We start from the raw sequence: 18615 nt of genomic DNA on the forward strand, positions 1-18615 counted from the left end.
AAAAAGACAGACACTCAGTAGAATAGACACTCATCGATATGTACATATTTGCTTAATAAAAGGAAAGTGTGATGGCTTGAACATAATTGTTAGGGGCAACTCCAGTGCACGAGCATTGCAGATGAATGAGTTAGTGATGAATGACCTGCATTTACATGTAGATTTAGCTCAGTGATGATGTAAACCTGGAACAGTTTATTCAGAATAAATATCTTGCATATAAAGGAAAAGGTAATGGTTGATCTCACATGCTTTTATTCTAAACAAAGATCAATGTTGCAGGATGGTAAAACTGATCAACCAATATAATTATAATTTCAGAAACCCTAATCAGGAAGACAGGTGGCCTGTACTAAAATACAGATTGTGCAGCCTAATATCAACATGTATCAACTTGTAAACGTGACTCAGAGGTGTAGATGTAGCTTAGCTCACTAATCGGTGCATTTGCATGTCCTGAAGTTCTGTTACACTCATGCAAAATTGCCTTGTTGGCACTTTTATCCACTTTAGCACCAGAATTGCAACATGTTGCAGCTCAGTGAATTTCTGTCACTACTAGGGCCAACTAAATCTTGGGAAATTAAAATTCCCTTTAGCTGGAATTCTTTCCCACACTGTTGTCACTGTCAGTTAGTGTTGTAGTCAAGACCACCTAAACCAAGACCCAGTCATGACCAAGACCAAAGTGTATCAAGACCAAGAATTTGAGGGGTTGAGACCAAATCAAGACCAAGGCAGGGCGAAACCGAGTCAAGACCAGGACCAGACCAGTGTGTGTGAAGGGGGATGGGGGAGGGGTGACAGCAGTTAACAGGAGGAAAATTTTCAAATTAGCAATGAGTCATGTTATTGGTTGCAGCTGAAACAGGAAATTTTTACATCCAATCACAATAAAGATGTTAACAAATAAATCAGAAAATGCACAGACAATTTAGTGAAATCCCCACAGCTGTGGTCTTGACTAGTCTTAAAATAAAATCCCGAGTCCTTTATATCTGAGACCGAGTAAAAATGCGATCGATTTTGAGATGAGACCGAGACCTTCCGAAAGTGGTCATTGAACATTTATGAATAACATTCATAAACACTGAATGTTTATGAAAAAGCATACAAATAAAACATGATATATTAATGTATTAACGTGAACTTAAAGTTTTCCATTATAGAGTAAACCAGTTTGATTAATGTTCCAGACTATTAAAATTTTGTATTGAAAAAAAATGTGATTCTGTTTTCAATAGATTTGACAAGGCATGGCAATTCTGCATATCTAGCATATTTATCCAGTCTGTATTTACAAAAAAAACAAAAGTGTGTGTGTATATATATATATATATATATATTCTGTTAATTATCCATGTCCATTTTGATCCTATTTACATAATTAAAAATTCACAGACTCTAAGTTCTTGTCGCTCCAGGCCAGAGATTTTCTCTTGGCAAGTTCCATCCAAGTCGGCTGAGCTCTGTCTGATAGAAGCTGCTCATCAGGCTCTGTTTGGATGTTACTTTTGACTCCAGGTTTTGGTTGCCCCTGCAATGTAAAAGAGGAATAAATGTAAGAATACGCTAAAAAAAATTTTAATTATACCAGTAGAGCAAGTACAGTAAGCAGAATTGCACAAGCAACTAGAAGGGCACTCGCTAGAGTGCATACCTCTGCCAAGCCACGTATTAGAATATCCAGATGTTTACGAATCTGGGATGTGGATCCAAATATGTATATTCCTACTGAATATATCCAGATTTGCATCAAAATCGCATCAGTTGTTCCTTGGCCACTTTTCTTCAAAATTTCATCAAACTCTATCTATTACTTTTTGGGTTACATTGGGAACAAACAAACAAATGGAGGCGAAAACATAACCTCCTCCAACAAAGTTGGTGAAGGTAATGACAAAAAAATATACATACATACTGTACTGTATAAAGCAAACAATGCTAATAAAAATAGATTTTAAAATGCTTAGTGGAGTCTGGCAGAAAAAAAATCAAAATTTTTTTATTTGGGATTTTATGTTGAAAGTTGTGGAAAGATAGTTTAAAAAAGAATGGCAAATAGTCTAGAGAGCAAAAGAAATCAGGATAATTATATACAGTCATGGTTTTAAGTAACTTGGATGTGATTAACTTTTATTCCTTTTTATTATTTCTAATGTACTATTATGTTCCCCTTATACTTCTTAAAAACAGCCTTAAACCGATTGTTCCTAAGTGTGGAAAATTTGCATGAAAGGGTTAATACAGGGTGTTTAAAAAAATCTGATATCATTTCACAATCTAATAACTTTGTCAATTCTCGTTCAATTGACCTCAAATTTTAATAGCATGTGTGAAAACAGGTCAAAATTTTATCCATCCATCCATTATCTGTACAGTGGCATGCAAAAGTTTGGGCACCCTTACTGAAAATGTCTGTTACTGTGAATAGTTAAGTGAGCAGAAGATGAACTGATCATCAAAAGGCATAAAGGTAAAGACGACACATTTCTTTTCAGTGTTTCCTGCTAGATTTGTGTATTATTTTTGTTTGTACAATTGGAGAGTGAAAAAAGAAAAGGAACACCATGCGAAAGTTTGGGCACCCCAATACATTTGAGTTCTCAGGTAACTTTTACCAAGGTTCCCGACCTTAATTAGCTTATTGAGCTGTGGCTTGTTCAAATTCTTCTTTAGGAAAGGTCAGATGATGCAGATTTCAAAGTTGTATAAATTCTCTGACTCCTCAAACTTGTCCCAAAAATCAACAGTCATGGGCTCCGCTAAGCAACTCCCTCGCATTCTGAATAATAAAATAATTGATGCTCACAAAGCAGGAGAAGGCTACAAGAATGTAGCAAAGTGTTTTCAGGTAGCTGTTTCCTCAGATTGTAATGTTATTAAGAAATGGCAGTTAACAGAAACAGTGGAGATCAAGGTGAGGTCTGGAAGATGAAGAAAACTTTCTGAAAGAACTGCTTGTTGGATTGCTAGAAAGGCAAATAAAAACCCTGTTTGACTGCAAAAGACCTTCAGAAAGATTTAGCAGACCCTGGAGTGGTCACTGTTCTACTATGCAGCGACACCTGAACAAATATGACCTTCATGGAAGGGTCATCAGAAGAAAACCTTTCCTGCATCCTAGCCACAAAATTCAGCATCTGAAGTTTGCAAATGAACATCTACTGGTAAATAAGCCTGATGCATTTTGGAAACAAGTCCTGTGGACTGATGAAATCAAAATGGAACTTTTTGGCCACAATGTGCAAAGGTATGTTTAGAGAAAAAAGGGTGCCAAATTCCAGGAAAAGAACACCTCTCCAACTCTGAAGCATGGGTGTGGATCGATCATGCTTTGGGGTTGTGTTGCAGCCGGTGGCACAGGGCACATTTCATTGGTCGAGGGAAGCATGGATTCGAATAAATACCAGCAAATTCTAGAAGCAAACATCACACCATCTGTAAAAAAGTTGAAGTTAAAAAGAGGATGGGTCCTACAATAAGACGATGATCCAAAACACACCTCAAAACCTACAATGGAATACCTCAAGAGGCACAAGCTGAAGGTTTTGCCCTGGCCCTCACAGTCCCCTGACCTAAACATCATTGAAAATCTGTGGATAGATCTCAAAAGAGTAGTGCGTGCAAGACAGCCCAGGAAACTTGTAGAACTGGAAGCCTTTTGCAAGGATGAATGTGTGAAAATCCCCCAGGTAAGAACTGAAAGATTATTAGCTGGCTACAAAAAGTGTTTACAAGCTGTGATACTTGCCAAAGGGGGTGTTACTAGGTACTAACCATGCAGGGTGCCCAAACTTTTGCTTCGGGCCTTTTCCTATTTTGTCATTTTGAAAATGTAAAATATGAAAATAAAAAAAATTGTTTTTGCTTAAAATATAAAGGGAATGAGTCATCTTTAACTTTATGCCTTTTGGCGATCATTTCATCTTCAACTTGCTTAACTGTTCACAGTCACAGCAATTTTGACTAGGGGTGCCCAAACTTTTGCATACCACTGTAGCCGCTTATCCTGTCCTACAGGGTCGCAGGCAAGCTGGAGCCTTCAAAATTTTATTTTTAATGATTTTTGTTTTTATCTTTTTAGGTATCGAAATGCCATTCACTGGAAAAGAAAAGGCGTTTTGTGTGTTAGAGTACGCTCGAGCACAATCGAACAAGACTGTGCAGTGTGCATTTATGACAGAATTCTCAAAAAATGCACCAACTGCAATGCAGATTTGGACAGGGGACAAAAAGTTCAAAGAGGAAGGCTGTCTGTGCAGGGCAAAAGGATCTGGATGACCATCAGCATCGGAGGAGACAGTCGAGCGGGTTCGTGAATATTGAAAATTTGTGAAATCGTTCATGGAATCCACATACCTTTGAATTTCTCATTCAGATTTTGAGGAATAAATCTTATATTGCTCAACATTCAGTTTCATTTGCCTAGACTATATAGTTTCTGAGATGTTTACATCTCAAATAATATCAAATTTTTTGAAACACCCTGTATAATACAGAAGACTGACAATTATTTACAGAGCAATAAACATTATAATTGGAGTATGCACAATTTTGACCATCTTTTATAAAGGTATTAAACTCCTGCTTTATAATCTGGTATGCATAAAAGTATAGATAGTTATTGTATGAATATTTATTACACTGCATTATGCAATTATGTACACCGTTATAAATGCATTCGCAAGTGCCTTTTTTCTTCCATCTCACCTTAAACTCCATTAGTTCATCTCTTTCTGTTGACTGGCTCACAGAACCCTTTTCCTCTCTCTGATTGCTCCGTCTTTCCACTTCCCTTGGAGCTGTTTTGGGTGGAATTTGATGTGATGATTGGTTGACTGGTTGGGGTTTGCTGGTGGGTGGCAAGGATGGTTTAGGCTGTAGGGATGGTTTTGAAAGTTGTTGAGTGGAGGAGGATTGAGGTGTAGTTAAAGCTGTTGAATTTGGTGGTGGAGCTGGCTGAATAGGTGGTTTAGTGAAGGACTGGTGGACTCTAGTCTTTTCTCGGGCAAGACTCCTCCGTGCTAGTTCAGGTCTGCTGTCAGTTTCACTGCCTAAAAAAGTTATTAAAGGGGACATATTATGAAAAACTCACTTTTTCACTGCTTGTGCACATACATTTGGGTATCTAGAGCGTACCAACCCAGAAACTCTAAAATAAGACATACAGTCAGTTTGTTTTGGGCTGACTATTTCAGAAAACATGAGCTTCAACAAGCCATTCAGATTTGGCTCCATTTTCTATGTCACAAGGGGAGATCATTAGAATAATCCCACCCTCTCATCTGAGTATCTCCACTCATGGCTTGAGAACTGCCTTTGTGATTGAATATTCATGAGGAAAGTGCTACCTGAGTGGTCAGCAGAAAAGGGGGCAGGGTGAGCAGTGACGAATGATCATTTTAACGAAACAGGCACTCAGATCAGTCATTCTGAACAGGGCTGTTTAGACATGGTGAGAAGGGAGCTGTGGGCCTTTACCCTTTAACCAAAACATGCCACAGACATTTAATTAAGTCCTCAGGGAACTGTGTCAACTTGTGAAAAAGGGGTAGATGATGTTACCTTTAAGTCTTAAATGTTTGGTTTCATTAGTCACAAATGAGTACACAATGACTGCATATTGACTCTTATTATTCAAAGTCAAATCTGATCATAAAACAAGTGTATAAAAATTCCTCTATCAGTTCCATCTTTGGCGTACCTGTACAATCAAACTCATGTCTGGTTGGAGTGCATGTAAATTTGAGCGTAATGTCTTAATAAGAATCCTTAACAACCTGACAAATCAGAATACCTTTCAATAACCAATATCAATTATTATAATAAGTACAGTAAGTAGAGTAGTAGAAGCAATAAAAAATTTAAAATCTCATCTCATTATCTGTAGCCGCTTTATCCTGTTCTACAGGGTCGCAGGCAAGCTGGAGCCTATCCCAGCTGACTACGGGCGAAAGGCGGGGTACACCCTGGACAAGTCGCCAGGTCATCACAGGGCTGACACATAGACACAGACAACCATTCACACTCACATTCACACCTACGGTCAATTTAGAGTCACCAGTTAACCTAACCTGCATGTCTTTGGACTGTGGGGGAAACCGGAGTACCCGGAGGAAACCCATACGGACACGGGGAGAACATGCAAACTCCGCACAGAAAGGCCCTCGCCGGCCACGGGGCTCGAACCCGGACCTTCTTGCTGTGAGGCGACAGCGCTAACCACTACACCACCGTGCCGCCCCAAAATTTAAAATAGCAAATAATATTAATAATCATAATTGCACCAAAGACCATCATAAAAACGGTACCTACTGCCATTTGGTGAGGCATGCCACAATACAGATGTGAGTAGGGAGTCAAACACTCATGGTTACCAGAGGACCAGCCCCCCACTGTAACCCTGTGTAATAGGCGAGAGGCCAAGGGCTATAGAGATCGGCGCCACCCAATGCACCTTAAGGGCCTGGTTAGTACTGGGACAGGAGACTGCCTGGGAAGACCGAGTCCTGGCATGGGAGGGACTTTTTTGAATCATAATTGCACATGCATAACATTGGACTAGCTTATAGGTAATGGGGTTTAATGTCAAGATGTAGGATAGTCTGTAAATATGAATGTTGATCAGCTCATTTCTCCCCAACTTTGATGAATAAGGGCCTCATCACAACTTATTCTGAACTCTTACGCAGTGACCATTACTCTCTGAAGTAATGCAAGAAGATACCTTTTTCTAAAGTTGGATCTTGTTGTGAATCCAAGCTCGGTGGGGCAGGATTTGTTAGAGCATTTGCTTTTCTGTCATTACTGACTGCTTCCACGTCACTGGAAACTGGTTCCTTTACTGCTAGAAACTGATGGCCTTCCAGACTCATTTCGGCCTCTGATTTGGGTAACTCAGATCGATACTTTAGACACAGAGATGTACTTCGCAGCTTAACCCCAAAAAGACCTCGTTTGTCCTCGGATTCCTCAGCGTTCTCACTTTTTAGATGTTCAGTGTTCTGTGAGTATCCTTCAGACTTCTCAGGATTGTCACCTACTCCAGTCTTGGAGACATTTTGGCTTATTACTTCCCTCTGCAAACTGCTTCTTTTATCTGGAACTGACGGAGTATTTTTGCAAACCTCAGTGGATTTTGTGTTTTCCACTTTTTCCATTTGTACTACCAGGTTCTGGTTGTAGGATTGGCCCTTCTGTGTGTAACCAGAGCTTTCTTCATCATGTTTAGTGACTTTCTCATCACTTGTCTTGGAGCGATATTTCGCAGATGCAATGTTAAAACGAAATGAGCTGGGTCTTAGTTGTTTATCATCTTGTCTGGATGATTCAGCCAGGTCTGAAGATGGTACGGTCTCCTTTTCAGCTTCAGTAGGTTTCACACTTGATACTTTAGGAGGGCCATTATTTACATTTGATAAGGTTGGCTTTTTTGTACGTGGTGCAGGAACAGGATGGGGCCTAGTGATGGTTTCTGCTGGTTTAGAAACATCTACATCTATGGTGGTTTTCAATGACTCCATTTGATCTATGCTACCTGCTGCCAAACTATCACCAGTTCTTTCTTTTATAATGTTATAATCACTTGCTATGCCCACTGGAGAAGTGGACAGATGTATTAAAGGATTACTGGCCTGATGTTCTTCATTAACATCGATTTTATTTGTGTATTGGTTATCATGTGAAGTTTCTTTTGCCAGAGATTCTCTGATGTGGTTTGAGGCATGCAGGGCTGTAATCTCATCACAGGAAACAGATGAAATGGTGCTGGTTCTGTCCTCATGTTGGAATGGCTCTGTAGCTTCGCTACTGCTGTTTAATGGACTCCATGTGCTGTTATCCAACGGTGTCACTGGTTCATCCTGTAAGTGTTCACTGGAAGGAAGTGTTACAGATTCCTCAGCTTGGGTTGAATATTCAAAGGTGAAGGAGTAATGGTCTACGATCTGTGTAGATGTGACACTTTGCTGTGCCTCGTCTTTCTCTGAAAGTGGCTGATCCAGGCTGTTCATGCTGCTGGACCGGGGATGGTACAGATTCTGAGAAAGGGGTTAAGATGAAGGAATGACAACAGGCAGACAAACAGGCAGGTGTGTAAAAAAGCTTAACTTGTGTCTTTAAAGGTCCCATGGCATGAAATTTTCACTTTCTGAGGTTTTTTTAACATTAAAATGAGTTCCTCTGACCTTCTTAAGTCACCACAGTGGCTAGAAATTTCATAATGTGTAAACCAAACTATGCCCAACATTTGAGAATGGCGCGTCAAAACGGTGCGTTGATAAGCTCTTCCCTTTATTACGTCAGCAAGGGAGATGATCCCCACGCCCCCCCCCCCCTGGATTCCCACCCACTGTATGGATTGCCCGCCCAGTTGTAGTGAGGAGACCATAGAGGACACAACAACATGGCATCACCTAAGCGAGCGAAACATGGAAATTGCGCTGTACATGGATGTGACAACACAGAAAAGAGTCTGTTTTTACTGCCGACGGGAGAGCCCCTGAAGACGCAGTGGCTTAATTTTATTTACTTCAATAATACGCCGTCGAGTCTACCTAAGACGGTGTATGTTTGTCGGAAGCATTTTCCTGAGGAATGTTTCCACAACTTGGGACAGTACAGGGCAGGTTTTGCACATCAACTGTCACTGAAGCCTGGGTCCGTACCAAGCATCCCTGCCGCATCAGCAACAAACACCGAACAAGTAAGTGTATAACTGGTCGTTTTGCCGTGTTTTAAAATCGGTGCGTTAGTCTAGCAATGGCTACATTAGCTGTGCAGCTAACCGCTTCCTGCAGTTAGCCAGGTAATCTGCGCTACAAAACTAAAGAGCATGCAGCATGCTCTGTTAAACTGAGTTTAGTCTGGAAATTGACTGTAACTTATGAGCTTATGTTTGACTATTGCTCCGCAATGCATGTCTTCTGTTGGATAAGCGATATGTTGCTGTAGTTGCTGCTTCTATCCTCTTTGGTTATGGAGTGCGTGTTCAAGCCTAGGGTATTATACGTTCGTAAACTACCACTCCGAACACTCTCACTCTCTGTTCTCTGTGTCACGTTGAGTTTACGAAAGGAGTCTGAGGGAGAACGGGGTTTTGTCTTAGCAGCGTGGTTACAGGCGCTGATAGCAGCGAGTATGTGTGCGCGCAGCTTGGTCAAGCCCCTCCCCCTCCCCCCATGGCCCGCCCCCACCCTCTACCCTTCCCCGCCTCCTGCTTCTCATTAGCAAAACGACGCACTGGGCAAAGCGCTGAAATGGGGCTTTCTCCCAGGAGGCTATATTTACGTGCCGAGGGTTCATTTCGAGAAAGGCTGCGGATATAACATCCGGAAACCTCCACGAGCCCGTTTAAAGCATCAACAAACCACCATGCCATGGGACCTTTAAAGCTTTCCTTATAACAGTATTGTGCATCAAAATCCTTACGGGTTTATTTTTTCCTTTGGTGCTAGGTCTTTGATTCCTGGGCTTGACGGACATGCGATGACGAGCAGCTGAATTGTCTAAGAAGGAAACATACTGTGTGGGGTTTGTGAAATCCACACCAGGAGATGGCGATGCCGCTGGCGATAGTTGGGGGACTGGAGAAAGGGGTCTTGATGAAGGTTGTGAGAAACCACCCTGAGGTGCAAGAGAAATATGTTAATGAAGAATGTCCACACTGTGCCAATGAAACGCTCCCAACTTCACTACAGGACAGTGATTAAAACAGAAAACCTTTCCACTAAACCATACAGTATTTCAGTATCATGTTCTCATTACCTGCTCTTCCTCTTCACTGCCTGTTCCTGCTAAACTTAACCAGCTGAGATGATTTTTAGCCTCAGGACACTGTAATGGATTTAAAAAAAACCAATGATTTCACTCATAATGAAGGAATGTGACCAAACTTCAAACTTACTTCATATCACTGTGAGCCATTTCATTTACCTTAGAAGCTCCTCTTTGTGTGACTACCTCTTGGAAGGACATTTCAGGAGGACTACAAGGTAAGCCATCATCCTCAGAAGTTGCTCCAGAGTCTTCCATTCGCTTTCCAGTAATCAACAATGGAGGAGCCAGGCGCATGTTCTGTTGCTGTAGCTTCAACTGTTCAGAATTACAAACAACTGATATCCTTCAGATACTGCTTTTAGATTAAACATCCACTCAGAAACCCTACTTTGTAATTTTTCTCTATTGCACAGATCCAAATGTTGATGTTTCTGGAATGAAAGAATGCCTGTTCATTGGCAATATGGGCTAATTATAACATTAAAGATAAGAAAATACTATAAACCTTGGTATGGTGGAACAGATTAGATTTGATTACTGACTGTTTAGTGTAAGACTGGTACTTATAAATAGAATTATGCACAGTACGTTGCAAAAGTATTGATCCCCCTTGGTGTTTGTTCTGTTTTGTCGCATTACAAGCTGGAATTAAAATGGATTTTTGGAGGGTTAGCGCCATTTGATTTACACAACATGCCTACCACTTTAAAGGTGAAAACTGCTGTTTTATTGTGACACAAAGAATAATTAAGATGAAAAAAAAACAGAAATCTGGAGTGTGCATAGGTATTCACCCCCCCAAAGTCAATACTTTGTAGAGTCACCTTTTGCTGCAATTTCAGCTGCAAGTCTCTTGAGGTATGCCTCTATTAGCTTAGTACATCTAGCCACTGGGATTTGTGCCCATTCCTCAAGGCAAAACTGCTCCAACTCCTTCAAGTTAGATGGGTTGTGTTGGTGTACAGCAATCTTCAAGTTATGCCACAGATTCTCAATTGGAGTTAGGGCTGGGCTTTGATTAGGCCATTCCAAGACATTTAAACATTTCCCTTTAAACCACTCCAGTGTAGCTTTAGCAGTATGTTTAGGGTCACTGTCCTGCTGGACAGTCCCAGTCTCAAACCTCTGGCTGACTCAAACAGGTTTTCCTCCAGAATTGCCCTGTATTTAGTGCCATCCATATTTCCTTCAGTCCTGACCAGCTTTCCTGTCCCTGCAGATGAACTATATCCCCACAGCATGATGCTGCCACCACCATGCTTCACTGTAGGAATGGTGTTCTCAGGGTGTTGAGTTTGCGCCACATGTGGCATTTTCCATGATGGCCAAAAAGATTAAATTTTGTCTCATTTGACCAGAGAATCTTCTTCCATGTGTTTGGGGAGTCTGCCACATGCTGTTGGGCAAACTCCAAATGTGTTTCCTTAAGCAATGGTTTTTTTCTGGCCACTCTTCCATAAAGCCCCGCTCTGTGGAGTGTATGACTTAAAGTGGTCCTATGGACAGATACTCCACTGTGGATCTTTGCAGCTCCTTCAGTGTTATCTTTGGTGTCTTTGTTGCATCTCTGATTAATGCCCTCCTTGCCCGATCTGTGAGTTTTAGTGGGCGGCCTTCTCTTGTCAGGTTTGTAGTGGTGCCATATTCTTTCCATTTTGCTATAATGGATTTAATGGCGCTCCGTGGGATATTCAAAGTTTGGGATATTTTTTATAACCCAACCCTGATCCATACTTTTTCACAACTTTGTCTCTGACCTGTTTGGAGTGTTCCTTGGTTTTCATGTTGCTTGCTTAGTAGTGTTGCAGAGTCAGGGTCCTTTCAGAGCAGGTTGATTTATACAGACATCATGTGACAGATCATGTGACACTTTGATTGGACACAGGTGAATAATAATAATAATAATAATGTTACTTTTATATAGCGCCTTTCTCAAACTCAAGGTCACTTTACATAGGTGGATCTTAATCAGTGTTGGGTAAGTTACTTTAAAAATGCAATTCGTTACAGTTACAAGTTACCTTGTTTAAAATGTAATTGTAGTGTAACTTTTTCAATTACTTTTAAAAAGTAATGTAACTAGTTACTTTTGGATTACTTTTTAATTACTTTAAGGTTTTAATGAATATTGACCCATGTTCACCATTTAATTTTTGAAAACCGACAGTGTGAACCTTAAAGCAGTACTAAGCTGAGAGGGAATTGCTGACAAGCAATCACAGGAGGTCCATAAGAGATGCTTGCACCATGCATGTGATTCTCAGACTCCTGTCATAGGGGCCATACTCTTCTGTTCCTCCCCTAGGCTCTACCGTTTTCACAGTTTGCAGACTACACAAGCAGGTTCAGAAACCACTTCTTTCCCACAGCGGTCACCTTATTGAACTCTTCCCAAAGACCAGTCTTTCGTTCCCCTCTATCCACACCTTACCATCCATATAGTGTTCCTCTTCAATTCACATCTGTATAGCCCTATCTACAGTGGTATAGGATTACCTGTATAATGATTCCATCTGTATTCATCACATTTATTTATACCATGCTATTTTTCATTGCCCTGTGCATTGTACTGCCATAACTACATTGTACATACTCTGCGCATACATGCTCTGCACATATAACCATCTTTACTTACACTAGCTGTAAATAACGGCATTTTGTCTCTAAATACTGCATTATGTGCAGTCTGCACGTGTTGCACTTGATTAGATGCCAAACTGCATTTCATTACTTCATACATGTGCAATGACAATGAAGTGTTCTACTTTAATCTAGTAATAAATAACCAAAGTGAGACTTTTACATCACATTTTATTTTTCTTGTTTTTCTCTTTGCTTGTAAAATGAAACATGACACAATACAGTCCATCAAGAATTAAGACTGACGATGGGTAGTCAGTCATTGAACATTTAAGAGTCAATGGAATGTTGATTACAAAAAAATACAATGGAGTGTTTGCACCATATCATTCAAAAAAATCAAGAGAGTAACTGGGTTAGACCAGCATTACAACTGTGGACACTGCAACGTAGTGTCAAGAGTAAAGTCACTGAACATTTGCATTTGCATGGAACAAACTCGAACAGGTAGGCTAGTCACTTTCCATAGAACGATAGCTAGGTCCAATGATACAGTCATTAGGTAGGTAAGGTCATGTCATAGACATCTCGACAAACGTCTTTCATGCATTTTAAAACGCTAAACAGTCATAAATATCAATTTGATACAGCCTGTCATTGTCTATAGACGTGTATGATTTCAACGAATAGCTGTTTAGGACTTTTAGTTAAGTTGGTTAGCCTGTAAATCGAGCTAGCATGCTAAACAACAAACACATTCAAGTGAATGGTAGTAGCCTAGCACGTAGCTAACTAGGGAAACGACATGTGTGCTTAACCGTTGTTGTGATATATGACATTGAATCAATCGTACATCATTATATTATGTTGCCCACTGGGATTAATAACAACGATGGTATGTAGGTGGGTGTCAGTTGTTCTAGAGCTGGTAGTTCAACATATTTCGTCAGCATAGCCTACCTTGCTGTTAATGTGCTTACAACCTCAAAATGAATGCCTTCTGATCGGAAATAAACCAGTGAGTTGCACTTACCTCAAAATGTTTCCTTAGGTTTGACATAGACTGCTTCGACATGGACAACTTCTTGATGGCCGGCAAACACTGCTTGCATTGGACAGTTAAATTTGAGCCATTTTCAGTGATGTAGATGAAATGCTTCTTAAATTTCCAATGCTTGAAGGCGTCTGACATGACTGCTGCTTGAGCTGAACTGAACCGCGCGCTTCTTGCTGCTCTAGTGCTCAAGCACAGAAACAGAGCGGCGCTGCTGCTGGCAAACATGATAGGAAAACCCAGGACAGACAAGGAGCCGTGGCGGGAAACGGCAAAATTATGCGCAAAGCAATAAAAATATCCTTGCTCATGTCGCAAAGGTTTTTGTTTTTCAAATGTAACTAAAATTGTAATTCTCAATATTTCCATAAGTAACTGTAACTGAATTACATATTTTCCTGTTGTAACTGTAACGAATTACAGTTACACTTTTTTTGTAATTAAATTACGTAACGTCGTTACATGTAATTCGTTACTCCCCAACACTGATCTTAATCAACTAATTATGTGTCAGTAAACCCGCTGAAACTGTCCAAACTACAAACATGGACACCATGGACTATACTCCCCAGAACTCACAGCGCCCTCTGTCTCCCGATTATTGAACTCAGCTGTCACTCATCATTCCAATTAGTCCCCCTATCTATATAAACCTCTCTCTCACACCACTCCATTGTGAAGTATCGTTCTGCCTATATCAGTGCATAACAAGTCTTGTTTTTTGACTGACTCTCGTTCTTCTGACGCTTGCTTCTTTATTTTCTGTTTTCGCTCTTTGTCTTTCCCCCTTAACGCTGTTTGCCGATTGCCTGAGCATTGCTAGTTCTACGACTCTGATTCTCGTCTCTTGTTTTGGCTATTACTGTTTGCTCCTCGTCACTCTTCTGCACATACATCCATAAGTGCCTGCACCGTGACATGATGTGACTTATGAAGTGAATTGATTGGACCAGCTCTTATTTAGGGGTTTCATACGAAAGGGGATGAATACTTATGCACACTCCAGATTTCTGTTTTTTCATCTTAATTATTGTTTGCGTCACAATAAAACGGCAACTTGTACCTTTAAAAGTGGTAGGCATGTTGTGTAAATCAAATGGTGCTAATCCTCCAAAAATCCATTTAAATTCCAGCTTGTAATGCGACAAAACATGAAGGGGGATGAATACTTTTGCAAGACACTGTAAGCAGGGTGGAGCTAATAGTATTTCAGTAATTAATGTATGTTGATTAAAACATATAGTAATTTGCAGGCTATTAGCTCACCTGCAGAGCTTTAATCTTGCTGTGAACATTCTCCTGTGAGAGAACCCGCGTTGGCTGTGAGGACTGAACCTGATCAGCCAAGAAGATGCTGTCATGAGACAATGCCCTGGAGCTTAATGGCCCCTCTGGATATCTGCAACATCAGATTAAACAGACATTATAAAGATATGACAGCAGTTAGAGGACAGCAGCATATGTTTTCACGTAAGAACTATCCTTCAAAAAATAAACACAAAGCCTAATACTGGATTTAGCAAGATTACACCGGCTTGACTAATATTTGATTGAATAGGAAATCTTTTACTCACTGAGAATCATCCTCTGAGTCATCCGTGCCTCTGCCAACCTCCTGTGCAGTAACATCACCAGTAGACTGGCTCTGCTTCATTCGTCCTTCAGTCTCCTTTTTCTTCAGACGCCCAAAAAGACGAACTTTGAGGAACCTGAACCTTGACTTCTTCCTCCCTGATGAGCATAGATAAAAGGCACTTTTATTTTAAGAGATTATATTTATGTTAACAGGGTTCTATGAACCTACATCGAGAAATTCCTTAATGTCTCAATTTCATAAATCCATTCGTTTTGACACAGAAAACTGTGTAAATTGTAATTCCCCACAATATTCATATACCAGTATGGTTGAAAAAGAGAGAGCGATCTCTAACCTGTGACATCTTCTGTGTTTCCACTCACTTCTCCGGGGATTAACTCCATCTCTGTATCTCTAACCTATATTATAAGACACAAGATATTATATCCTAAATTTATATTAATGTTACAGTGGTGCCTTGCTTTTACATTTGTGGCATGATCTACACAAGATATCGCATTTATCTACAGCATCCTGCACTCAAGATTAGCCTGAGTTCAAGCTTCATCAGAATGAGGATCAAACCACATGATTTTAATGGCTCTGGGGTCGTCTTAGCATGTAGAATGGTTAAGCAACACTGATAAAGATTTACCTGCAAGATTTCCAATATAAACTTTCTTGAGAAAATAGAACCTCAAAGGAAATTTCAGTCAGGCTTGAGGCAGTATAGAAATAGCTTTACGTGTATTTTCATGCTGTATTTTCAACAGCTTCATACTGTACAGTTGCAGTCAGAAGTTTACATGCACTGACATGAAAGTCATCATCCATCCATTCATCTTCTACCACTTATCCGGATCCGGGTCGCGGGGGTAGCAGCCTAAGTAGAGCAGCCCAGACTTCCCTCTCCCCGGCTACCTCCACCAGCTCTTCTGGGGGAATACCGAAGCACTCCCAGGCTAGCCGAGAGATGTAGTCTCTCCAGCATGTCCTGGGTCTGCCCTGGGGTCTCCTCCCAGTGGGGCATGCCCAGAAAACCTCCCTTGGGAGGCGTCCAGGGGGCATCCTAACAAGGTGCCCAAACCACCTCAACTGACTCCTTTCAATATGGAAGAGCAGCAGTTCTACTCGGAGTCTCTCCCAAATGACCAAGCTTCTCACCCTGTCTCTAAGGGAGAGCCCAGCCACCCTGCAGAGAAAACTCATTTCTACTGCTTGTATCCATGATCTCATTCTTTCGGTCACTACCCATAGCTTGCAACCATAGGTGAGAGTGGGAATGTAGATGGACCAGTAAATTGAGAGCTTTGCCTTTTGGCTCAGCTCTCTCTTTACCACAACAGACCGGTTTAGCATCCGCATCACTGCCGACGCTGCCCCGATCCGTCTGTCCAACTCCCGCTCCCCCTTACCCTCACTCGTGAACAAGACCCCGAGATACTTAAACTCCTCCACTTTAGGTAGGCTGAGTGCCATGGCCACGGACTTGGAGGTGCTGATCCTCATCCCAGCCACTTCACACTTGGCTGCAAACCGTCCCAGCGCATGCTGTAAGCCAACAGGACCACATCATCCACAAAAAGCAGAGACATGATAGTCATCATAGACATTAATATCATGACAATATTGGGCTTTCAATTATTTCTTTGAGCTGTTTTTTTTTCTGTGGCAGAATGATTGTACAACATACATCATTAAAGACAGACTGGCTTTCAGATTTTTCAATTATTTTTGTTTAGTGGATCGAAAGCTACTGAATTCAAATCACAGACTTCCAATTTTTAGGTTTTTTTTAAAATAGTACAGTCAATGAATTTAGAGCCACGTGGCCGTAAATTCTCCACTATTTTTTCTTGCTTCACCATGACGCAATACAAGATACCATGTCATGCGTCACGTGGTGGGCTTTCCCCGTTCGTGCAAAGCATTGTGGGATACAAATTTGAAACTGGAGAGAACAATGGAGGATGCGACTGAAACTGGAAAGACCAACTTCAGTAACGGAAAGCAAGAAGAAAAGACGTTACGTTGCGAAGGAAAGGAAACACAGGACCAAACTAATAAATACTGGTGGTCAGCGAGCACCTCTGTGCGATCAGCTGCTCGTTCAGCAACAGAAACTGTCAGTGGATGGTCAAGGTAAACCTGTAAATAGCAGGAATGCAACACTGGATGCCAGCTGCCGTAAAACCCAAAAGCAGAAGAAGAAGCCAAAGAGGTAAGTGTACACATGTGCACATGGACTTCCTCTGTCTGCTTGACTGCGCGAAGCGAGCAATTTCATGCAAATTATTTGCTAGGGAATCCCCTCAAATTAAATAACTTCTCAGCCACAGAATGGCCTGGGCTTTTTTTTTTTTTTGAGATATGACAGAAATAATCATGTGTCACAATGACCAAATTTCAGAGGGAACTAAATTTCACCGTTTTTTTTAAATCGAAAGGCTGTCTAGTTTTAATAGAAATAAAAAACAAGAATTTGGTGCACAAGTTTTAATTTAGTTTGCGTTTTCTGAAATCAACACAGTGCCAAAATTATCATATACAGGGTCAAAAATTTGCAAATGCCCATTTAGATTATTAATTCAGTGCTACTGAAAGTTCAAAAATGTCTTTCAACTTGCCAAGGTCTTTTAACTTCCTGTTAGTGGTCATTACTGACTAGAGCTGGTAGCTTCTCTGGGCCAATGCAAAAAAAGAGTTTGTTTAACAGCAGTCAGTGGGTTGACCAACACACAGTACAGTGGGAAAGTCCAAGGAGCTCAGTGCTGACAAAGACAATCATAGATTTACACTTGGAGCCATTTGTCTCTTGGAGCCATTTCTAAATAACTAGATTCCAAGATCACCAGTTCAAACACCTGCATGTAAGTACAAGTTACTGGGAGGTGTAGCCACTTTGCCAAGCCACTTTGCTGGATGAAGACCCAAACTCTTACCCTCAACTGAGAGGAAAGTGGTTCAGATGGTCAGGAACCGTCAAGGCAGAGGACTGCCATGAACTGGAAGCTGCTGGAACATCAGTGTCACTGTCTACAGTCAAGCAAGTTTTACATCACCATAGACTGAGATGTTGCCATCCAAGAAAGAAGTCCCTGGTCTAAAATCGACACCTTCGAGCTCAAATAAAGTTTACAGCTGAGTACATGGGTGAAGAAAAAGCCTTCTGGATGAAAGGTTTATGGTCAGATGAGACAAGGATTGAGTTGTTTGGTCACAATGACCAAAGGTACAGAGGAACACTGTACCAGCTATTAAACGTGGTGGTGGCAGCATCATGCTCTGGAGCTTTTATGCTGACAGTGGAAATTATGCATTGCACAAAAGTTACCAAAAGTGTCTGGTCAATGTGAAACTTGCTGAGACAAGAGAACACACAGGATTGGGACTAAACAGCTGTGTGTGTCCAGAAGAAAACCACTTGTTAGTGAGACTAATCAGGAGAAAAGGCTTCAATATGCTAAGCAAAAAGATTGAACTCGAGAGCTATAGAAAAAGGTCATGTGGTCTGAGGAGTCCAGATTTACTCTATTCCAGAGAAATGTGTGCGTCATGCTAAGAAGTGAAGTACATGAAGTGATGGACTCATGATGCATAGTGGCCACTGTACAAGCCTCTGGAG

The 18615-nt window shown here is 40.9% G+C and overlaps 1 protein-coding gene across 1 annotated transcript in view; it reads right to left on the minus strand.

The window, feature by feature from the left end:
• Window positions 1–238: 238 nt before the first annotated feature.
• Window positions 239–18615, minus strand: part of cracdlb (cracd like b) — a 45906-nt gene continuing 27529 nt past the window's right edge. The window contains exons 3-11 of the mRNA XM_060898776.1: window positions 15346–15409; window positions 14989–15145; window positions 14681–14813; window positions 9937–10095; window positions 9769–9837; window positions 9433–9627; window positions 6731–8042; window positions 4714–5057; window positions 239–1537 (exon numbers count right to left, since the gene is read on the minus strand). Coding sequence (XP_060754759.1) covers window positions 1388–1537; window positions 4714–5057; window positions 6731–8042; window positions 9433–9627; window positions 9769–9837; window positions 9937–10095; window positions 14681–14813; window positions 14989–15145; window positions 15346–15394 — 2568 coding nt within the window. The 5' untranslated portion in view covers window positions 15395–15409 and the 3' untranslated portion in view covers window positions 239–1387. The remainder of the gene's footprint in view (window positions 1538–4713; window positions 5058–6730; window positions 8043–9432; window positions 9628–9768; window positions 9838–9936; window positions 10096–14680; window positions 14814–14988; window positions 15146–15345; window positions 15410–18615) is intronic.

Source organism: Neoarius graeffei, chromosome 18, assembly GCF_027579695.1.
Source record: "Neoarius graeffei isolate fNeoGra1 chromosome 18, fNeoGra1.pri, whole genome shotgun sequence".
NCBI lineage: Eukaryota > Metazoa > Chordata > Actinopteri > Siluriformes > Ariidae > Neoarius > Neoarius graeffei.